Raw genomic sequence first — 24,539 nt, 5'->3', positions numbered from 1 at the left:
GCTGCTTTGGAGCTAACTACTGACATCAAAGACTAATCGGTTACATAAATTCTCAAATAAATTCTCTTCAAATGATATTAAACAATGGTTTGGGGTTGGGCTTTTTTTGAGAGAGTTTTATTAAAGATACTACATCAAAGTCTTGTATTCCATAATATTTTGATCACTCACAGACTAACTTGTTAAAAATGTAATTTATAGAAAAACATCTGCAAAATTAAACCTAAAAAAAACCCCCAAAAACATATTACACACTTCTGGACAATCTGCATGTTAGCAAAGAATTCGTTTTATTATTCAACCTGAACATATACTTAAACAAGGAACATACTCATGAAACAGGACACACTCCTTGATTATGGCACACCTCAAACTACTTGGACTAAAGGAAAACTAGTGCAATTGTTTAATTGCATCTAACAACAGAACAATAAAAATGACTTTGTATTCCTTTGTTTTTTGTTCTTTTTTTTTCCAAACCCATTCCATTTGTTCGCTTCTCTCCACAACAAAACCTCCAGTGGTTAATCCTGGAGACCACTCACATTGCATGAAGCAGACTCCCCATGGGCTGGTCCATGTTTACACAGAAGCATGCAAAGGAGGATACTGCAGCATTTGCAATGCAAATCTATTAAATACGTTATAAATGAACAAGGTGTCCCTTTAACACTGCAATTCTAGAGCCTTTATCTGTGGTGGAAGTTTCCAGTGTATTCATTATAAAACAGCATACAATCAGAAACAAACAAGGAATTTTGCAAATTGTTTGTGTTTTCGACTAGTAAATCTTTCTGAGAGCTGTGTCTAGCGCCGAAACCAAAGCCAGCTATTGAGTAGCCAGAAAGCTACAGTAATGGAATACATGATCATTTCCCTCTTAGCACGCTCTTTGTTCTCTTCTTCCAGGAGCTGGAGACGGCGATTAAGTTTGATTATCTAAAAACAAATAAAGGCTTTTAATATTTCATTACAAGTTGCCACACTTTCTAGAAGCTTCCAAATAGCTATGTAAAATTAGTATCTCAAACAGATGGATGTTAAACAGCTGATAATTTGACCTTCTGTCTTCAATCAGTAGTGATCAGATCCTGCAGTCCCTATTATTTAGGAACAGAAACGGAGTCAGATTCTGCAGACTCCCAGAACAAGACACGGTATGTGGGGCACAGAGAGGAGCCCTTGCCTTGCCTGTTGGGGGTACCTTTGTAGTCACAGAGAAAACCTCCTCCCCCATTTTACCACTACAGCTTTGTCCTAATGTTGTCAACTGCCGTGTTTTACATACCTGTCTTCTTAAGGAGGCAGCATCTACGACTGTCATGTCATCTGGTGTTCCCTCGAGCGTCGTTTCGAAGCTGGAGAGACTGTATCTAGCAAATGAAGGAGAGGGCTCAGCTGGGTCAGCCATGCACATCAGCAAGTATCATATTTGATCAACATTCTAGCAGATGTATATTTTGATGGTGATGGAGACAAGAATTATATATATTTTTTGCAGCTGTTACAGAGTTGCATTTCAATAGGCTCCTAACTGAGTAAAGAACAAACAGACATGAAGTGGGTAAGTGCTTGACTAAGTTCGGGTTAATTGCTCTCTTAAAATTCTCCACACAGACAAACTTCCTTCTGACACACAGTTCCTCAAAAGACCATTTCCAGTTAACTGATTCATGAAACCTGAACACTGCCTGACCTGATGTGCCAAAGTTGCAAGAGACCTGGTCAGAGCAGAAATAACCAGAGACTTGCAAAGTGTCTTATGCTCAGTACCTATTTCAATGTCCAAAGGGGACACTTACTGAAATTAAGAACCTCAGTCACATCAATCTCTGTATTTTAGGCAGAGAATCTGGCAAATAAAGCCCAGTGCAGAGTCACTCAAGGCTTACTGAACTTTGTGTGCATTAGAGAGTTTGTTCCCAGAGCACTCTCATTTTTCTTAATGCAGCAATTCAGAAAGAGCATTATTCCAACTCCAGGGCAAGTTAAATAAATAAAGAACATTTATTATCAGTTCAAAAGTGGCAGAAAATCTATACAAGTTTGTATTTTGATCATACAAGTGCTAGCTCTTAACCAGATTCATTTCCAACAACTAAACAGGTAAAGCAGTTCCTGATCCTCCACCTACTCCTGAGCTTCTCACTTTGTGTCTTAAAACCTTGGTTTCCAGTATCAGCTCCCCCTGACTTCCATTCTCATGAGGACCTGTGGACAACTGCTGCAGACAGCTTAAATGGAGCAAAATAATGTCAAGGCTACCGAATTGCCAACAAATACACCTAAAAGAATATTAAGCATTTAATAACAGGTAATCTTGAACTAACAAGAATAGGAGTAGAATTCCTGGAGTTTGCAGAACGCCCTTAAGTGCAGAAACTACTTTTGCACTGCAGGTTCTCCCATCACTTTCCTGAAACTTCTCTGGAATGCCCTCAGCTCAAGCAGTCTCTCTTCTCCCAATAAATTGTCAGGTTTCCACGTATCACTGCCCATCAATACTTTGTTTCTAATTAAGACCTGCTATTTCTACCTGAGATTTGCCCTAGTGTGGACTTCAATAACAGTGAGATCCTTCAGCTTTGCAAAAAAAGATAAAAAATAAAAACCAGGCTTTCCTTACTCTACAGGTCCTCTGAAAACCAAAGAGATTTCTGATGAGGATCTTTTTGTAGCTATTTTTTTGTTGTTAGTACATGGTAAAAAAACTAGAAAATTCCACCAGATCTACAGCACAGCTGTCCCTCACTCTCTCCTGGGAAAGGCAGGGGGGGTCAGCACTTCAGTGAGATGCACACGCCTCCCTCCCAGCTCACATCAAATCAAGAGGGTTACCAGCAAAAACCCCCTGAGATATCTCTTAGACCATTTCAGAAACTGAACTCCTGAGTTAGAGAAGAATCATCTGTTTGAATGCAGTTTCTACTTACTCACAAATCTAACCTCCACCTCCATGAAAACACTGAAGTCTAAAAGGCAAAGGAGAAAAATGGATGTGAAAGGACTATTTTTCCCCCATCATCCTGACCATGGGATTATGCGTCAATCTCTCACCCAGTTCCACTGAAATGATGTCAATCTGCCAATACAAAGGCAGTGAAAAGGCCTCCAGCTACAACCAACAATCACAGGCTGAGAGCACCTCCAAATTAGGTGAGGTAAGGCAAAATTTTCTAGTAAGCTCCCTATTAAATAGCAAATACTTGAACTATACAGCTCATGTAATGTAAGAGCCTCCCCTCAGGCATTAATCTGAGGCAGAGTCCTGCAGCACATTGCATCTACCAGACAACTGAGATCTGGGCAGGTGACTTGGATGGGGAAGGAATAAAGGCCTGAAATACCTCAAGAGTTGAGAGGCATCATAAAAATGAGCACTGTGTTTTAAAATAACATTGCTGGGAAGAGGGAAAGAGAAATCTGAATTTTAGAATTAGTGGATCATGACTAACAAAAAAATGCTCTTTACCTGGTGTTGTCATGATGAGGGTTAGAGGAAGTGGTAGCAGCTGACCCACCACGTAACATTGGCCTACAGCAGGATTTTGTAGATTGAAAGCACAAGACAGAAACAGGAAATGACAAACAAGAGATAAGAGGTAAAACACAAAGATCAAAGGAACATCAAAATACTTCCAGATATACTCTACGTTTCAATATAACTTCTATAATTTATTTTGTTGTAAATTGCACTTTCATATTTCTCTGATTGAAATTTAATCAACACTGAATGTTTTTGCAGCTAAGACATGTAAGCAAATTTTTGACGAAGCAGATTTGGAGAAGCTTCATTTACAGAAGACAAACTAGTGGAATAGAAATTTAGCCTTATAAAATAAACATGGGGAACTTCAGGTTCAAAAAAAAAAATTACCCCCCAAATTTAAAACCTCACCCAACAATAACAGGAAATCAATAAATGAACTACACATACTTATAAAAGCCCTTTTAATCATCCTCTGCTCCCTGCAGGAAAAGGGGAGATTTGTCTTTCCTGTATTCATCTATGCTAGATGTAATTCAGAAAACCTGGGCTGGCAGCCTAAGGGCTATGTATAACCTGAAGAGAGGGAGATCTCTCCAGGAAGTGACTACAGGCTTCAAGCACATCTCTTGAACATCCTTACAAGTGTTGCTCTTTTCCCTTTTCTTTCTGGGCAGGGAGGAAGAAAAGGTAGAGCCTTTTTAACTGCTGCAACTTTCTAATATACATGTTTCACCACTGTACTGCAGTACCCTCTGGCAAGCTGGCACTACGTGTTTCCAGTGCCTCTGGTAATGAGGCATTAGGGTTCCACGTCAGGGGTGTGCAACAAACTCTGCAGGAGCCTGAAATCTCTTCTCAATCTCTTTCATTTTCCCAATGCCAACTGGAGATGCTTGTACCATGCATTTAACCCACATATACTGCAGGCTATAAAACTGAAGACAATCTAGGTATGAAAATCTTTACAGCAGGTCCATGTAGGAGGCAGAGCTTTGGTGCCAAGGTGGCTGGGAGAATTGAGACCAGCCAGAACCACGCAAAAATATCACAGCCACCAGCTTCACCTCAGAAGATGAGGATCTAGGAGCCTTGGCAAAAACCTGATTAACTATTTATTGGGACCATAGTCCTAGTCTAGTTAGCACCATAAGTGCACACCACAATGTTCTCCTTTCTAGCACTTAGGCCAGCATGATTTTTTTTACAAAACAGAAAGCCCTGTTTCCAATGCATGCAGTATATGAATGCTCTTACCTAAATAAGAGCACCAGGTCTTGCAGAAAGTTATCAAAAAAAAAAAAAAAAAAAAAGAAAAGCTCTTCCTAACCAGAGAAATAATTCAGCTGGTCTAAAATCTCCTCTGATAGATGCCACAACTAATTGCTTTGAGACAGTGTAAGAAATTGAGCAAACAGCAGCTATGGAGAAGGTCACAGAATTTCTCTGAGCACTTCAGCCACCTGTAACTGACTGGCAGATATGTGAGTGCCAGTGCCAGTGCCCAGCAGGCACTGCCCACACCATCTGACACAGGACAACATTTGGATTCTGTGTAATGAGAACAACAGTCTCAAGTGCTCTCTAAATTCAGCCTCTGTGCTATCTTTTGGTAAACTAAGTTTTACAGCTGTTGTAGAATTTATCAATCCTAATTCACAACTACCCTTCCCAAGGAAAGCCACAGTCTTGGAGACAGCTGAGGGCTACAGCAAGGCACAAACCCAGAGCACTCTGAGATCTGTGCAAGTCAGGAACTCACACTAAACTCTTTGATCCTACTTCCCAACACAGCCAGGCTGTTAAGATGCTGCAAGAGATTTCTTCTTTATAGTTCAGTTTTTATTTCATTACAGATGGACCCAAAAGGAATACCACAATATTGCCCTATCTCTTTTACTTGCTTGCTTTTTTTATATCAACAGAGAATTGATTACATTGATCACAGTGGCCTCATAACTGAGAACTTTAGCCCAAAATTAGTAGTAAGTTTTTTGGTAAATACAGAATGTACAAGTATAATATAGGCATGACATTAAACACATGCCTTCTTTTAAAAAATAAGTGTACATTAGAACTTTGAATTTTCTGGCTACTTCTGTCAATTCCATCCTAAACATTAGTGCATGATCAGAAGAAGCCATAACACCATGGTCATGTGTACTCCCTGCAAACACAGGAGCAACCTCAAACTTGAAGGGAATGCTCAGGAATACAATTTAACACCAGTGTGAAAACAGGCAGTCAGGCAAGGAGCAACTGAACCTGGTCTGTCTCCTGCTGCTTCCACAGTGAGGATTCAACCCTAAACACATGGTCTGGGAGGAAAACAACAAGGGGGGGACAATTCAAGAACCTGGGTCCAGTTTCCATCACTCCTGTGCCTGTGAACAGGGACTGGGGTCAGCACATACTCCTTGCTCAGCAGAGGCAGCAGCTGTGTTCAGCTCTGGCTGTCCTTTGAAGCACCTCTGCAAGTGTCAGCAAGGCCCTAAGAACGGGCAGTAGGACAAGGGGATGTGCTCCAGACATGAGCAGGGTGAGCTCCTGAGGTACAAACAGGACTGGCTGGCTCCAGCTGCTGCCCTTGCCTGTCTCAGTGCTGCCAGCAGTTCCTGCAGCACAGCAAAGCTGCTGCCCTTCCCAGCCTCCCTCACACCTGCACACCCATCTCATTTCCTTCTGAACCATCATTACCCCTAAGCCAGAGTCAAGTGCAGCCCTCCTTGATAACTCACTTCCCATTCTATTTCTACAATGAAAAATATAATTAACTTTCTCAATATAAAAAATGATCTTATAAAATCTCAGGATATGACTATGTGGGTGAAGTTTGGCGTTTAAAAAGGACAGTGTTTTTTTAAAAAAAGGGCTATCCTAAAGAAAAGAAATTATAAATTGCCATACTCTTTCCTCCTAAGTAAAATGTACTGACTCAAGAGATGAGTCAGTTTAGATAAAGTACAGATTTCAAAACAAGTCTGTGCAGATATGAAATAGTCTCTTTTTCCTGCATTTAAGACATCACTAAAATCTCCTTAAATGCATGGCGTTTTCTGGGGGCTTGTTTGTTTGGCTGGTTTGTTTTCAGATTTTCTTCTGCTGCCTAGAGCATAAAAGATCAGTCTTTAAAGGACACTAGGGGTAGGCCCTATAGTCATTCCACAGAAATTGAAACAGAAACATGGTTAGAACTAGAAACCAAAACTGACCTATTGTCCTTGTCCAAGCTGAAGGAAATGCAAGAGTAAACAGTGATCATTAAATTGTTGCTCATTTAAATAATCCTTTATGTGAGCAGTGCTGGCTGAGCTAGGCATAACTCATTATCTGCAGCAGTACCATCAGCACCTACCGTTAGCAGTTTTAGTAGATTGGAAAATGTTTGGGGGGGGGAAAAAAAGACAAGCTATAAAACAAGTTAAAAATATTTCTAGTGAGTAACACACAGACAGATCTTGTTAGTTTTAAAAGATCTCTTCAAGTATTAAGCATAAAATGTTAAAATAGGTAAGGCTTTGAGAAAGAAAACACATTACACAGAGCAAAAGAACAGAGTGCAGGTTTAGAGCAATTTAAAATGAGTAATATTTTGCAACCATGCAAGTGGATCATCCAAATTTCACATTCCCACGCCAGCTGTAATGGTGGGTGTCTAAACACCCAGCCACAAAGAATACACTTTCACCTTATTGAAAAGTTCATTGTTTTAGCACCTATTTATTCATAGGTGACTAGAAACAGGTTTCCCATTCCTTCTAGGAAGGTCAGTAAGAACACCTCAAAAATTAACTCAAACCAGGATGAGTAAAGCAGCTTTTGAAGAATTCAGAGTCCTAGAATATTTCTGATAATTGAACTAAGTTGAAAGTGTATGTATATGGATTTGTTTTCCAGAATCCAAGAAAACACAAGCAAGAACATGCATAAGAGAAGCCAGGAATAAAACCTGTTAGCTTCACAGCAGACTGTGAAAAGGGCTACAGTTCCAATCTATATTTTAACAAGGACTCTTGCCACAAGATCCTTAAATGTTACTGTTCATAGACAGTAATTTCTTCTTATCTGGGAGCTTTAATTTGGCAAAACAAATTTATAATTGTATAATTTTAATATTTATAAGGAAAAAAGTATTGATGCTCAACTGTTGCTAGATAGGCATCAAAATTTTAACAGCTACAGCCTGGCATTTCACAGGATTAAATAATTCATTAGTTAAGCACCCAACCCGAAGTATTTCAAGGGACTCTGTGCAGCTGACTTTGTTTGTTTTTCTGAGTCCCAGTTTAAGAACACAAAGGCCAAAAATACTGGAGTTCTTTACAACTCAGGAATGTTAATATGGGCATTTATATACTGTCAGGTCAGCAAACATGGTGAGCTACAGGAGGTGCCAGTTTGGAAAGTGACTGCAAACACACAGACATTCACAGTAAGATTGGCTTGATAGTCACATTTCATTACCAAAACAACCAGAAAGCAAATAAACTTCTCACTACACATAGTAAGTGTGCTGCTAAGATAAGATAGCAGAGGCACATGGCAAATTTCAAAGAACTTGCTAGCACAGGCCACACTGAAGGGCTGCAGGAGAAATGAGCATTTCCTCCCAGTGTTCTTACCAATTATTTCCACTAATTCAACCTCCTGGCAAGCCCTGGGGGTCTGAGCTAGCTCTACACTGGAGACGGTGTGCAATTGTTACCTGAACTTCTGTGCTGGCACACAACTAACCTGAAAATTGCTTTGAGTAAATGACTATTGCCATTGTTAGTCTTTTGGAATGTTTCTATAGTATTAAACATGCTGTTCTTGGAACACTTCCAAATCCCAAATCCAGACAGTCCAAGGATACACCAAGTGAGCAAAACTCCACTGAAGAAAATGGAAATAACTACACAGGGATTGCCATGAGGCTTGTTCTGGCTCATGACTCTCCAAGTGTCAGGTTATCCATAAAATCAGAGACAGCAATAATCAGAGGAGCAACCAACTTCCCAGTGTCCCCTGCCTCTCCTGCTCTCAGCATCCAGGGTGGCCACCATCAGTCACGTGGCTACCAGAGAGAACTATTCCCAATATAAACCACAACAGTTTCAAGTTTTGACACATTATCAAAGCAGTCTACAATGCCTTTTAATATTCTACCCTGTTTCTGCACATTTTTATTGCTTCATGACATCATCAACCCAATCTTATTGATTTGCACCACTGCTCACCAACAGCAAACCAGAAGACAAGGCTTATAAATTTGCAGGCTCAGGGCCAAGTATTAATTGCAGAATACACTGATAATCTCAGACCAGCAAAACCCCTTGCAGCCACAGGCTAAGCCTTCCTATAAAGATTTTTATTTGGAAGGAAACCAAAACAATCCTATATTTGAAACAGAAGCATTTTGAAATGTGAATTTTGGACATTTAAATTGCTTATGAATAGTGAAAGCAAAGGAAAGCAAAAGCAAATAATTTCATCTCATTGTTGTGTAAACAGAAACCAAACTCCACTAAAAAGGAGAAAAGAAAAACAAAGCAGCAGAAGCTGGCAGAACCAGGGACAACCAATCACCTGCGGTTTTCATCCAGCACATCCAAGACCTGCTGGTAAGCCCTACGAGTGGAAGACTGGATAAACGACAAAATGCCACGAGCAGAGTAAAGATTAATTCCATCTTCAGGGAACATATTGGGAGGACAGACACGAGCCTGTTGCAGTGATGGGGTCACACTGTTTGTACAAGCATAATAAATGAAGAGAGAAACACTACAGTCAGATTTTAAATGAAAAAAAAAGCTTTTCAGATAGACCCCATTCCAAAATGCTTATTGCTTGCTTTGGGTTTACCCTTCTCCCACCACTGTAAGGTAACACTCCCAAAGTCGAGTAGTGTGGGGATTATGAGCTGCATTGACAAATGTTCATCAGAAACACACACAGGTAGTCATAAGGACACAGTTTTGATCTGTTATACAAGTTAGTCCTAGAAAGTCCTTGTACGGCTAAATCTGTACCTGTTGAAGTCAGTGTTCAAGTCCTCACTTGACATCAATGAGAAAAGTGTTTTTACAAGCACTGGCATTTTAAGAAAATCCTACACATCGTCTCTTTTCAAAACACAAGCCTTTTTCAATAAGGAGAATCTCACACATTCAAAGTGACTTTATTCACTTCTCCTGCACACAGCAAGAAGTTTTTTTTTTTAATCTGGAAACTTCATTAGAGGTGAGATGCTTTTTTAGTAGGAATTAATTAGTGTTAACTTAATGTAAATATTAGCACACTTGCAAACCAAGTGCAAGCCACTGTACCCTTTACATCTTGGGTTAGTTTTTATTCTGAGATTAGCACCCATAATTCAATACATTTCCTTGCCACTTGTGCTTTGCTACAACACCTTTGGATTTAAAATTTCAATCTTTTTGACCATGGCATTTTAATAAAACATTAATGCTGAGTACTTGGAAGTTGGTCTGATATTTGGCTAATCTCTAGCTGGGTCAGAATGCTGTGGCTACTCTTACTTTGAACAGAGCTGCTCTGCATGTCGCTGGCAGCAAGATCACAAAAGTGAGTAGGACAGAAATTCTACTGAACAGATTGAATCAAAGAATGTTACACAAATGTCATCTCTCCCACAGCAGAGCTCAGCCATCCTGGGCTTCAAAGGACATCCACAGACTGCAGCAACTGGGGCTTGGCTGATACTGGTCATTGTTACCTCAAGGGCAGGTTTCTTTCCAGGCTGCCACATTTCAATAAATATCTGGTTGCTTCCTTACAGCTCTTACTGTTCTCCCACACTTGTAGAATCCACCTTTCTTGTATATTTATGATGAATTGATTTTGTAATCAATAATAGTGGTCACACCCACACATTTTACTCTGGAATTGCACTAAAAATGCTAATATTCAGCAGAAAAATATCAAGCAGCAGGGGCAAGTTCAAAATATTGCCACTAAAATGAATTTACCAGAATTTTTACTCCTTGTGGATTTGCTGGACTGAGGCAAATGAAGGAAGAGTTAAGGCTTGAAATCACAGTATATTTTACATTAAAACTATTTTCTCCTGTACATCACTTCAGAGATGAGCACATTAGGGTGAAAGACAACTTAATAAAAAAAAGGTAGCAAATAGTATTTAAACATATTGCAATAGAGAAAACATTGTGGAATTCCTGTTGTCCAGAATGGTATTACCATACACTACAGTAATGATATCTGCATACAAAGATTTCTGCATATCCTAAAAAGATTCTAAAAAATTAAAAAGCAAAACAAAAATACCCGTTCTAACTAAAACTGTACAGAATTCTCTAGAATTAAGTTACATGTGCTGATGAAATTCAAAGTTATATAATAAGGAAAAAATCAAAAAACAAGAATAATTCCATGAAGGACACAAAGGCCATGACTGGGGGGTGGAGAAAGAAGCAAAATTTTTCTTCTATTTTGCTGTTTCAGGATTTGAAATTGCTGAACTGTAAGCATCTGGCAGTCCTTTGGACTATGTGAGAGACCATGGAGAAGAAATATTATGAAGCAATTACCTGATACAAATCAGGCCAGATAACATAAAAGAAAAAAATCACTGCCATAAGGAAATTCACTAATATGTAGTATGAGCACTTATCATTAGACATTGTGGCTATCCCCCCTTCCTTCCTCCATTTCCAGTGAAATGGTCCTAGTTGCAGGTAAAATTTTGTTTCTCATCTCTGAAAAGAATTCTTATATAGAGCTCCAGCCACTGTAACCTCCCTGGTTACAGACACCAGTCAATTCCAGAGCTTGGAACCAAAACAGACAGGATGAAATTACAGACATTACTATGAAAGAGTACAGTAGCATTTTGCTATATGCAGTTTTCAGCTTAGCAGCAATCTACCCTAAACCTTCTCAAAGCATTTGTGGTGTACATAGGCTTTATTTCAGGTATTTCCCTGACTTGCAGTTCTGGTCGTATTAAATCAGAGGTAAACAGATTTAACTAATCAAGGTTATTTTAAATTCAAACACATAGACAGACGTGCACACCCTCACCTTTTCCTCCATGACTCGCAAGAACAGAATTTCTCAAACTGTGAAATTGAACTCTCTAGAAAGATGTGTTATTCTAAGGAAAAGGCTGGAGCAAAAAGAAAATTAAGTACTGCCCACTTTTCCATGCAGTCTTGGTGGTTTGGTGATTTCCAGCAGAGAAGTGGAATCCTTGCAGTCAGCATTGGCTGGCAATGACCAACAAAAAGCTTTGTTTCTCTAGCTATACAAAACTAGCCAAAGAACAGAGTGTCAAACAAATTAAAGCTATTTTGAAATTTAATTTTCCCTTTTATTGGCTGTCAGGTGTTTTTCCCTGTGCTCTTTACAGAGGGAAACAATTTGGCCAAGTTTGAGAAACCCTGAAGCAAAATTAGAAACCACACATTCAGTGTAGCTGTTTCAGATTTTATATTCTAAGCTACAGGTACTTAGTCAGAATATTAGTAGCGCAGAGAGCTACAGAATTATACACACTCTTGCTTTTCATACACGAGGGAAGGTTCAGGCTTACGTGCAATCCTTAGTCGAAAGAGGTGACTGGAACCGTGGCATTTTATTTCTTGGGACAGTATCTGATCTGTGCCACCTTGAATAATAATTGTAATCTCTTAAGTAAGCATCCTTAGAAAAAGAGGGATTGTAATTTAGAGAGTCGTCATTATTGCTACATGGACAGTTATTGGACCAGCAGGTACTTGTTAGTCCCAGGATTTCTAAGAGCATTAGAGAATTACTGACTTTAACGAAGCCCAGCTGCCAAAAGAATGCTCAGAACTGTCTCTGCATGCAACTGGATGACAAGAAGAGAAAGACAATGGAAGAGAAACCACTATTTGTGCATGTCAAGAACACTGTGACAGGGGGCCCAGCCATCTCTCACTTGCACCATCTATTCCAGAATGTTTGGTTTTGTCACTTTTTAAGTCAAGCCTTGGAATTTCACACAGCACATCTGAATATTTTGTCCAAGGAGGACAACAGTGTCCTAGACTAAAACTTGAGAACTGCAGTCATATTTTGAAAACAAAGGTTTTAAAAGGCAGTGCTCCAAGCACCTCTTCAATCTTCATCACAGCATCCGAGCAACCCATGTGGACTTCCTTTTCTATCTGAAGATGTGAATCAAACCAAGCACAAAAACAAAGAGCTGATGTTTGTCAAGGTAGAGCACCACAGCATTTGTGAGTGCAGAAGTAAACTATTTTTTCAGCCAACAACACTGGATATAAGAACTTTAGGAGCAGCTAGTTTCTTGTATTCTTGTAATTAACTGGAAAATTAGTATTTCCAGATGGTAAAGGAATTTCAAGGTGATATAAATGAGGCAACAGCTGCACAATTACATTTTCTGTAGTGCAAAGAATAGATTTACATGAAAGTTGTAATTTTTTTGCAGTTTACACTGTATGTCCTGAGGGCTTAAACTGTGAGGAAACAAGAGCCAAAAGGTTACTTTTCCACCAAGTACAGAAGGCCTGGCTTTCCTGCATTTGTGGGAACCACATAGGTTCCACTGTGCCTACGGTGTTTTTACAATCTGAATTCCTAGAACATTCTCCTGAGAGTAGCCAGGTACAAAGTCACATTCTCCACCTGGAGAGTGACAAAAAACCCAGATGAGGGAGAAATGTCAGACTCAGCATCAGAGTGCCACAGCATGTTCAAGGTGCTTTCTTTCTTTGGATCATATTGAATCAGAAGAAGCAATTGTGACAGAAAAAGAAGTCATTTCTGGGAACCTCCGTGATTTCAAAGCAGATGATCTAACATTTGACACAGCATAACCTCTGTCATAAGAAAACAGGCACCTGGGAGGACAAGAGAAAAATGAAGTTCTACTAAAATAGATTATCTGCAGGTCAGAAGTGCAGAATACTGCAATGAAGAAGGATATCTTCTACATGGGCAGTAGAGAACACAGATCTGAAGGCTCAATAGCATCTAGCTGCTATTTATCTTATAAGCAAGAGAAGAGATCCTGGATCAATCAAAAAGATACAATAGAAGGTGCTTGGCATTGGAATTATGATTTATTTGACAGACCTTATCAAGCACTAGTGTGGGTATCAAGAGAGGAAAACTAATCTCCAGGTGTGTAATAATTTCCTGGCTTTTGTAAATGATAAACTGAGTCATGCCAGCTGCCAGTCATAGGTTCCTTGATCACAGGCTTTTTAAATTTACAGGATTCCAGGTGCTTATTGTATTGCTACGCCTCTGAAGGACTGATAGAAGATTAAAATACTGTGACAGCAAATAACATTCAGACCATGTAAACCCAGTAATTCTATATACAACTACTGAGTGACAGCAAAGAACACGGGTGAATTTTACAGATTTAGGATTTTCAGATTCAAGAAGTCCAGACATGAGAGAAATCTGACAGCAACTACAGGCAGAGCTGATCTTACTCTTTTCTCAGATGGGCATTTTCTCATGGGCATGGCCCGTGACTTTTGGAAGCCTAAACTAACACGGGGATCAAGTGTAAAGCATTTCAAGAAAATGCAAGAATTTCTTTACCAACTGTTTTTTCCTTATAAGTGCAATACAACAAAGACTGGCAAAGCAGAGCTGGCAGCATCAAAGGGAGAAATATTTCCACAGGAAGCTCCCATCACATGAAGACCATGGTACTCCAGCACGTACCATGTACAAACTGCCAGATGGGCAAGAGAAAGCCACTCTGAAGTGACATTATAGTATGTCCAGTCCAATGGGACGTTACTGGGTAAGTGACACCACGGGGAACTTGGACACTGAGGAGGCTGACAGAACACCCAGAGACTGAGCTGGTCAGGCACTTAAAGATGGGAATCTGAGTTTTGCCAGCTCAGTAATGTGTGTGACTGCAGACCTGATCACCTAGACACGTGCAATCTGTAAACTTGCATGAACCCAAAGTCTGATCAAATAAGAAGGGGAAGATATGAAATAATATTTCCATGAATATCTGGAAGAGAAGGAGAAGTATAATATGTCTGGAACATTCACCAGAGTACATTTCATTTTAGCCAAATTAACAGGTGGACAGATATGTGGTACACACAGTACCTGCTAGTGCCCCTGATGTCAACAGAAGAAAACAGGCATTTCTAGGACATACCTCACTTGATCTACTTTAGACTAAAAATAGGTAGACCCTAAGTAGGCTATGGACTTATTTCCCTCTAGTCACTGAAAATTAATTTTGATGGTGATCTAGCAATATTGATATACAGTCTACACTGGGACAGATGAATCCCATCTTTTAAATCTTAAATTTAAAGCCTTTTCTAAGGCAAGTATTCCTTATGGCAGCTGTATTAAAATTTATACATAAAAGACTCCTAAGTGCTATATTGCAAAACCTGTTATTTCCAGGTGGAGAGATGCTGTCACTCAGAATAAGCCATGATTAATCCAAGACTATCATACCTAATAAGAATTTACAGACATGTATGTCTTCAGAAGGCACCCTAAGAACTGCAGCCTTGGATACTAACAATAGATGACGTTTCCAATTCTAAGTGCTCTTTGCCATTTTGGTCAGAAAAGATGTATATACTCACAGATTCCAATACATGAAGTACAGTGACACCACAGAAAAATTACTTACTCTAATATTAATGTGGAAATAAAAATATTTCTTCTCCAATGAATGAAAATCATTACAATATTAACAGTGAGAGAATTGGGAACATTTTGATGCACAAAGAATGCCATTTCCTGAAAATTCAGAGGGAAAAATATTGTACCAACTCAGAAACTGAAAAATCTCCTGAAATAACAATTCTTGATAAGTGGTGAAACCAACTGTGAGGCCACAAACACTTCCACCCATCTCCTGCAAGAAGTCACCTCCCTAAACAAAACCCATGGAAAAGAAGAAAAAGGCTGGTGTTATAATAGTTAAAATTATGTTCTTGCCACAACATACGAAACATTAGTTGGGAAAAGCAAGTAAGAGGTAAGGGAGGAAGGAAGGGTGTCCCAAAGCTGCAACAGGGGCCCTGCAGGGGGCTGCACTCACATGGAGTCGTTGCGGGCCAGCTGCCCGTTCTGCCGCGTGGCGTTCTCGCTCATGGAGCGCTCCCTCTTCAGCCTTCCCACCGAGCGCACCTGCAGCACGGGAGCAAAGGACACATCAAAGCCAGAGAGTTCCAGGACACAGCACTGTGCTCGGCAGGACTGTCACTCAGATCTGCCCTCGGATACAAAGGCACATTCCCAGGGGTTTCACAGCGATTAGCAGGAAAACAACTGATGACAGATGTGATGCTGGTACGTGTAGAATCAAGCTCCAAACTTACTGCAACCCTGTTGTTACCCATCTGTGTGACCTGACGTCAAAATTACAAACTAACAGAATTTTCAATATTCTCTGGAGATACTCAAAGCCCTCTGGACACAATCCTGAGTAACAGGCTCTAGTATGACCCTGCTGAGGGAGGCTGGACTAGATCAACGCCAGTGGTCCCTTCCAGTCTTACCCATTCTGGGATTACTTCCCACCACCAGAAATAAATGTATTTCTATTGTATTTTATAAGCCTATAGAATATGAACCTTCATAAATAATTTTCCATTTTTAAAGTGTCAGTAGCCATTATTCACCTGAATGCCAATGTTATACCATTATTTGAAGTTGGTTTTTCAGAGTTTTGTTAAAACTCATTAATTCTGTGTGGTGTTATATCATCTGGCTAGGAAGTCCAGAAGTTAACCCCATACATTATAACGTATAACTATATGCAATACAAGAATCTTATATTTTTCTGGTACTCTAGAAATCAAAAAAAAAAAAATACAAACAAAACCTTGCAACTTTCTCTTCATCACAAGGACTTTTTTGTTAGAAATATTTTGAGTAGTTCTAATTATGACTTTATTTTTGTAAGTAGTGAGTAAGCTTGCTGAGCATGGCAATTCTGGGCCATCTGCCACTTCAAAGTCTAAACAGAACTACTATAGTGCTAATAAAAATATTTTTGTATTTTCCCAACATATGTCAGCACCAAGTTGATCTGCACCACAGTAGAGAAATCATTGGTCATTTCACTTTCTTTAGCAGAATGCTTCTCATCTAAGGAAAAAGCAAAATAAGTACTGGCCTCTTCACTTTGAGGTGTCTGCTGTGGAGGTTTTTCTAGGTCCAAAAAATCTAGCGGTCGATCACTAAGAGAAATAACACGGGGAGGAGTTTTCAATGCCAGTGGTTTGAATGGAGTAGACTGAAGAATGTCAAGGTCTGCTGGTCTGGAAAATGGAATGTCTTCACTATTACCTGCAAGAACATCAACTGTCAATAGAAAGCAAATTGTTCTGAGGCCTGAAGGCCAGTGCTTAAAAGTTCAAAAGGACATCACAGCAGTAACTTCTCCTGCTTATGCCAAATGATGAAGTATAACCTTCTTTAACAGGTCTTGTATGTTAAAAACTACCGTTGAAGTACTCATAAAGACCACATTGACTCTTATTTGAGCAGTTTCTCTGAGGACAATGATCCTGAGTAACCCTGAACCACATCAACTGTTACGCAAGTGAGAGCACTCAAGACGCAGTCCTATCAGTGTCTCTGACTGGGGACATCAAAGTATAAAATATATGCATGTCACACATTTTGCAGGCTTCAGCAGCTCTAGATCTGTCACTGTAAAGCCCATGACCACAAATACTAAAGTAAGATAGAGCCCACTCATAATAGACAGATTATTAACAAAATTAGCACTCTGATTAAAATCAAATACGTTTTGCATGACAAATAAAAAGTCCATCCCCAAAATTTGTTACAGTTACTTTAGCTTACAGTTAATTATTAAAAATCAGGTGTAAATCAATAAACAGTAATTTTTTTCTCCAAAAATAGCATAGTAAGATGAAACATCAGCAATTAAATCTTCTGTTCATAATTAATTCATCAGCTATAATCCATTATAAGCTACACCAAAACTATTCATGAAACATTTTCAGACCCTAAAGAACTTCCCAAGTTAAAGAGCTTTAACTGTTTAAACTGTGTAAAACCAGAGAGCATTTTACAGGTTATTCTTTCAAAAATGACGTATCAGTATATATTTTTTCCATCCAGAAATCAGGGGAACTAATTTAAGTTTTCACCTGCACGGTGATGCAGACATACCTGCCACTACAATCCGCTCTGGAACCTGCATAGTTACACTAGCATTTGGAAATCCTTCCTGGCTGCCCTTGTCCAGGTCAGCGTTTTGAGGAGCCACCTTGAGCTTCTCGGGGACCCTCATGCGCTGGCTGATGCCCTCGGTGTATTCCATCTCGTACTGCAGCCGGTTCATCTCGGCCATCTCGGCAGCCGGCGACGGGAACGCCGCCCCGCTCATCCTGCCAAGGCAAGCCAGCACTCAGACAGGGACAGGGACCCAGCAGAAGGGACAGGAGATGCTTTGTTCAGGTTACCAGGGAAGTGGGAGATAATAACTGAGGAGTCTTATTTAAAGGAGCAAACTGCGCAAGTAAAATTCACAGGAAGTGTAGTCACAAAGTGCTGAGAGGTGCAGGCAATGCAAGAAGAACAAAGTGATACTGTAGACAATGCTCAAATTGAGGGTTCTCAAACTGAGCCATGACAAATTAAAAAAAAAAAAAACAACAAAACAAACCAACCTGGAAATTCGGCAGGTAAGGTACTATTCCTGCACTGGCTGACAGAAATAGAAACATGAACCAACACATCAAAGAATTAGTAGGATTGGTAGGAAATCTATTCAGGATTGGTGAGAAATCTAAACTACTGATTTGCATTTACAGAAATTCAGTGTACTTGTGGTTGAGAAAATGGCTGAAGTCTCACAAAACTGCATGTTGAGGCAGGGGAAGACAGAAAAGACACAGCCTGGACAGGAGCCTCCTGCTCACTGCCAGTCACCCAGATCTTACAAGGACAAAGTTCCTTATCAACAGCCTGTCAAATCAGCCTGAAAACTGAGAATATTCATAACCCTTCCCAAGTGCAGCAATTCCTTAAACTTCTCACTTCTATATTTTTCCATAAATTAACATCTTACTTTTGTGGAACTGATACAAGATGAGGAGGAGAGAGAACAAGACTTTATTTAAACTTAAAAACATTTGCCAATACTTTATATATACATTGTCCTAGAAAAGCGGTGGAATTTCAAATGAAGCAGGTTGGATGAGTTCCCTAGAAACTGGGCTGTGAGAAACTAATTAATGCAATTGCTGGGAGTTGTGTCAAAGACCAAGGTAATTGGGAGTCTGAAGTTAGATTTAGGGTCGAGAGGAAAAGAAATATTAGAGCTGTGCCTGGGGGTGGCTGGAGAGGGACCTCAGACAGCTGGGAGAAGGTGATTACCTGGGCAGGGGCCAGTGGACCTTGCTGATGGTTCAGACCCAGATAATGGCTAAGGCTCGGTTAAGAGACACCCTGAAGCTGCATTTGGAGAGGGGCTGGAAAGGGGCTCCCAGATGAAACACCGAACTGCAAGAACTGCTTGTGGGAAACTCTTCATCCAGGCAACAGCTGGGGGGCTTGTCAACAGTTCACACTGAGATGATGGTTTTTTAGGGTTAGAATAGGAAAACAAAGTTTCTAGACATATATATATACACACACATACACACACACATACACAACATGTAAATGTAGCTTTCCTGGCAAACCTGCCTATGTGAAGCATGGCTTAGTCTAGCACAAAATCTGTGACTGGTGTTGCTTGAGTAGGTCCCAAGATGAAGTAATCCATCCTGGCAAAAAGGCAGGGTTTGCCACTAAAATTGCAACTCCGTTCCTTTACTATTTTTGGCAGCAAGGCCACGTCTGTCGCTGCGTGTGCATTTTGCTGAGCTGAACGTGCAGAACGCAGAGAGGCCTCAGTGCAGAGCAGCCCAAGGCAGGTGAGCCAGCCCAAACCCTCCCTTCCCAGCATCCCACACAAGCAACACTTCTACACTTGCCAATAAAACCTTGAATAACCCTCAGGCAGTGGACAGAAGCACAGAGAAGGACGTGGATCGTGTAACACACGGATGCACGCAGACTGACTGTGATCACCAGCAGTCCATCCAGCCTCAGTGGTATTTGCAAGGCTCCCCATTGCCACAGATCAAATAAAGCATCTCGATAATCCCCAAGTGTCACTGTAGCACAGCAGGAGAACAGGTGATCAGGGAGCAGGCTAAAAGGTCACTGTGTAATCTTAAAAAAGGTCTATGTAAACTTAAAAAATTAGTTTTAAAGGAAATACTTCAAGTATTTAGTATTTTAAAGCTGCGCTTTAATCCACCTGTATCAATTATCACTCTTTGCATCAAGTGAAAGAAAGGGAAACAACCCATTTAACTAGGAATAAGCACCTTATAGCAGTTCAAGAGGTGCTTAAGCATCTGCCACTTCAAAAATGTTAACCTTTTCTCATGGAGTTTTTTCATCCCTGCCCTTTGATTTTACAGGCCAGATTTGCCCCTCTTGCTTGATCAGCCAGTGACATGAACAAAACACAAAGGTACTTTTCATTTTAAACATTGTGATCAGTAAAGCATTTCCCAATCTAATAAAAATCATAATGTCAACAGAGAGACCAAACTTTAAGAACTTACAGTACCCAGAGTATCGACTGGCAACAGCTTTAAGCACACTTATTCTCACATGCGACAAAAGGTGTTTCCCTGCTTCACTCTCATTTGGAAACACCTGGCTGCCTCCAAGTTTAGTGCTCCAGTATCCCTGCCCTGCAGCAGTGTTTCCACCACAGCTTGGTGAGGCTTTTGGACACAAGTCTGCTTGCACAACAACTGCTTTCCAGCTGCAAGGCAAAACCTACACAAAGCCAGACAGCAGCAGAAAGTATTTATAAACTAAATAGCACTGTGTGGGTTTAGCAGCGCTTGCCAAGGCCCTACAGATGCAAAACTGCAATATCTTCCTTCTCTCGTCTACTTTGTGTCACCAAGAACTGGATTTGCTGTCAAAGTGACTTCAAATTTTACTCCTTTTTACAAGAGAACAGCAGATAAAACATTTTAATGAAGCTTCTGAACAAAACAAAGTTGTGTTTTCTGCAATGTCCTTGTTATACAAAGCATTTTACAGAAAGCATTAATAATAAATCAGGAGACCGGGGATTTTAAAATTGATATTTACAGAACTAAGTACCTCTTAAAAAGGCATGATAATAGAAGTCTGAGAATGATAAGACAATAAAAATCCAATCACAAATACAGGACAGTAGAGAACGGCTGATGTGCAAATGAGCATCAACAGCATTTAATGATCGAAAGAAAGGAAGGAGAAATCCAGAGGATGATAAGGCAAGAGAAAAACATAAAAAAGGTTATAGAAAGTGAATTACATGTTCAGAAAGACACAGGAGTACCTCCCTCTCCTAAACAAGAACAGAAGAGCTGAGGACGAAGCAATGCATACAAATGTGAGGGATGACTGTTTGGCAGCATTTTGGCCATAATCAGACACTGGCCATATCTGTGCTGCAACCGGGAATGTTCTGCACAGTGTGGAGCCCCAGATACAAGAAGATGAGCTCTGGTGACAGTATAGCTCTGTCAGCACTGAGCTCACAGAGGTTTTACAACCCACACCAAACTGTATCTTCTCCAGCTCCATTACTGTCTGTTCCTGATGTGACTGCTTCACAGATCCCCTGCTCATGTGCACGTAAGCTACAAAGTGTTCCCTTGGAATGTATCCAGTTATCCTTGGACAAGGAAAAAGGGGAAGACTCAGGGTAAGGTTGAGGATGCGAATTAAGGACCCAAAAGACCTTATTCTGGGGCCCTGTAACTGAGTACAGATCAGAGAGTTCGTGAACTACAAAGCACGAAGGGAACAATGTGAGGGAGAGGAGCCCCAGGCACAGGCTGTCCGCTGAGAGCTGCTCTGCAGAGCGCAGTTACAGGTGCTGAACTTCAGCAATACCCTGGTCCCTCGCCTTAGCACTGGGGTGACAGTCACAAAATGTACCTATGGCACACGAGCAAGGCTATATGATCACAAACCACCAAAGGCTGCGTTCTTTCAACTTTCAAGTTTGTTTTACTCCAGCAGAATGCTTTAACACAAAATACTTTTTTTTTTTTTTAATAAGAAAAAAAAATACTGGGGAACGTTAGAACAGAAACGTCACTCTGACAACCATTTTTCTGGAACACCCATTCACGGCGCTGCGGCGGCATTAAAAGCATTCGGAAATTGAGGGGGTGTAGGTGCTGCCTTGCCTTGATGGGGGTGGTCACGGCGGCTCAGCCGATAACGTCCGGGGGCATTGGGGGACTCGCGGCCTCGGCGCTTCGCGCTCGGGTGTGCCCGGGCGGGCGGAGCCCCGGCACAGGCGCCTGTCCCGCTACCGAACGCTCCCCGGCGACCCGGCCGCGACCCCGGCGCCGGGCCGGGCCGCGGGGCACAGCCCGAGGGGCCGGGGCGGGGCGGGGGAGGTGCTGGGAGCCCGGAGCCGGGGCTGGCAGGCGGGACGGGCCCTGAGGGGGCCGGGGCTGAGCGGACCCGCGGCCGCGGGGAGCGGGGGACACGCGGGCTGAAGGGGCTCCGGCTGCGAGCGCGGCCAAGGGCCGGCCGCGGCCCCGCGGGCAGGCCGAGCCCTCCGAGCGGAACTGGGGCCGCTGCCGCCAGGCCCCGGCGGTCCGTACTCACCCGTGCGGCGGAAGGAGGCCGGGGAGCGCTGCCAGCCCGGCCCGGCCGGGAGCGCGTCAGGCACCGCGGCACCGCACCGCGCTCCGCGCGTCAGCCGCCAAACGCGGCTTGCGTGTCCCCATCGGGCTTCCGTAAGGGCCGTGTGTCACGTGACCGGTGGCGGGCGGAAGCGGCTGTCGCCCGTGCCTCACGTGTGAGAGAGGCGGGGGCAGCCATCTTTACTGAGGGCAGGCGCGCGCCGCGCAGGCGCGTTGGGGCGGCCGGCAAGGTGACCCGCGGCGCGGCCCCGGAACGGCGCGATGGGAGCGGCATGGCGCAGCCCTGCCGTGCCCGGGCTGCCCTGCCTGCGGCGGGAGAGCCGCTCTGTGCCCACACATGGAGCGGGGCCGTGTGCCCTGTGCGTGGCCGGCGTGTGCTGAGCTCTGGCACGGGCAGGAACCGGGGGGCTGCAGGGCGCCGGGCCCCGAGCGCTGCTCCAGGGCAGCTCCTGTGGCCGGCTCTGAGCTCCCGGGGCCCTGCCCGGCCCACAGCCATCGCCGCAGCCATTGTCACCAAACGCGGGTGACAGCCGTCCCTTCCGTGCCCCGCTGACACCCAGCGCGCACGCCCGCTCTGCCCGTCTGAAACCTTCCGAGGGCACCATTAGCTGAGCCTTCCTGAAACTGATCATGGCGTAACTCAATTTCCAACTCCACACAGGATAATACAATGAAAAATGCTGTTACGTCTATGGGGTTCTTTAAAAAAGCAAAAGAAAGCAGGCTCAGAGCTTTCCCTATCTTTGGATTTATGATTACAATGTTTTGGAGGTCAGAAGGTGTAGCACTTCTACCAGAGAAGCATATATTGATCAAGGGCTTGCAGCTTGCTAATTCAGCTCTTCACAAACATCAACAGCACTGTTTTACATAGGCAAGTGGTCAGAAATACGATCTCCTACTAAATGGAAGTTGTCTAACATTGAGATTGATACACTAGTTGCCTTAAGATCTTACATTTGATCTTATAATTGGCTGCCTTGAAACGTGAGCTGTGCCCCAAGCACATCTTACCAGGCAATCCTCATCATTCTGGATGTGGAGTCCTCAGTTTTACTTCTTTAACATTTTATAAGTTATCCAAAGGATTTACTCTTTAGAATAAAAACAAAAAAGAAAACCCCAAAGCAATTACAGTCTAAAAACTTGTTCTTCAAACGCTAGAAATAGGGCTCCTCTCCTGTGATTCCCCGTATGTAATTTTATGTTGAGATCAGTTTTGTGACTGTTTTTGTTCCATTGACTATATGACTGTTGTTAATAAATTCAGTGGTCACAGACAAGTCACTTGGGTCACTCTGTGTCACAGGAAATCCTCAGAAAAGGCTCCGGTGGGGATTTCTAGCATAGTATCACATTATGAATTACTGCTGGAGGGTCACAACTGCCCTTGCCTGCTGTCTTCTGTCCCAGCTCAAAAGGAATTGTATAGGCTGTATCCCCTCCCCTCTCAGGATGTTCTTTCCATTTTTTCATTGTGTACAAATCCTTGCACAAGTAACTTTCTTTGACAGTTTGAAGATTTTACTGCAGACATCCTTGATTTTCAGATCAGTGATTTAAAAGGCCATCCTTAAGCATGTTGCATACAACACAGTTCTGTTGGTTTGTCTTTATTTTCATGCTGAACTTTAGATAATAGCTTTAGGTTGTGCCTTTTTCTTTCTGCACACAGTGTGATTGTACCAAGTGTCACACAGCCACTCACTCTCTCCCCACATCCCACCACACCATGGGATAGGAGGAGAATCAAGAAAATAAAATAGAACTCATGTTGAGGCAAAAATGGTTTTATAATTGAAACAAAGTCATAATAATAACGATACTACCACTACTACTAAATGTAATAAAAAAGAGAAGGAGATGAAACCCAGTTAAGACAAGTGATGACAATACAATTGCTCCAACCCTGCTGCCCAATGCTAGGCTGGTCCCTGATCCACCGTCAGCCTCCTCTTTGCAGGTCATTTCCCCAGTCCACACTCTGGCATGATGGCATGCATTGCCAGTTCAGGGCACCTGTCCCAGCCATGCTTCCTCCCACGTTTCTGTGCCTCTCCTCACTGGCAGACCACGGGACACTGAAAAGTCCTTGACTTTAACACTACTGACAACAACCTAACCATCATATTGTGTTGGCCATATAAATTATCAGTTAGCAATGTAAATTCTCATACTGAATCCAGAACAGCCCAGAACCAGCTGATAAGAGGAAAAACCCCAGCTTATCACGGCATCCTATGTAGGAAGAAAGCTGGTATGCTCAGACCCAGCTTGGGTATTTACACTCAAGTCCTAAACTTGGAGTGTGGTCCAGGTCAGAGGGCACGAGT

General features: G+C 42.0%; 1 protein-coding gene across 10 annotated transcripts; it reads right to left on the bottom strand.

Annotated features, from left to right (window-relative positions):
* Window positions 1-267: 267 nt before the first annotated feature.
* Window positions 268-22,310, bottom strand: MFF (mitochondrial fission factor). 10 transcript variants are annotated; one of them, XM_038145720.1, is made up of 10 exons: window positions 22,169-22,310; window positions 17,651-17,868; window positions 16,623-16,795; window positions 15,543-15,631; window positions 12,042-12,116; window positions 9,056-9,214; window positions 6,700-6,717; window positions 3,473-3,535; window positions 1,289-1,373; window positions 268-939 (listed from the first exon to the last, which is right to left on the bottom strand). In XM_038145720.1, the coding sequence occupies exons 2-10, from the start codon at window positions 17,865-17,867 to the stop codon at window positions 808-810; spliced, it is 1,011 nt and encodes a 336-aa protein (XP_038001648.1). In that variant the 5' UTR covers window position 17,868; window positions 22,169-22,310; the 3' UTR covers window positions 268-807. The 10 variants fall into 10 exon arrangements, with proteins under 10 accessions (XP_038001648.1, XP_038001649.1, XP_038001651.1 ...); XM_038145721.1 differs by lacking the exon at window positions 6,700-6,717 and having other exon boundaries at window positions 22,169-22,309; XM_038145723.1 differs by lacking the exon at window positions 12,042-12,116 and having other exon boundaries at window positions 22,169-22,309.
* Between the last annotated feature and the right edge of the window lie 2,229 nt (window positions 22,311-24,539).

Source organism: Motacilla alba, chromosome 9, assembly GCF_015832195.1.
Source record: "Motacilla alba alba isolate MOTALB_02 chromosome 9, Motacilla_alba_V1.0_pri, whole genome shotgun sequence".
Lineage (NCBI taxonomy): Eukaryota > Metazoa > Chordata > Aves > Passeriformes > Motacillidae > Motacilla > Motacilla alba.
The sequence above is the reverse complement of the archived record's forward strand: the minus strand, read 5'-3'. Positions and strand labels throughout refer to the sequence as shown.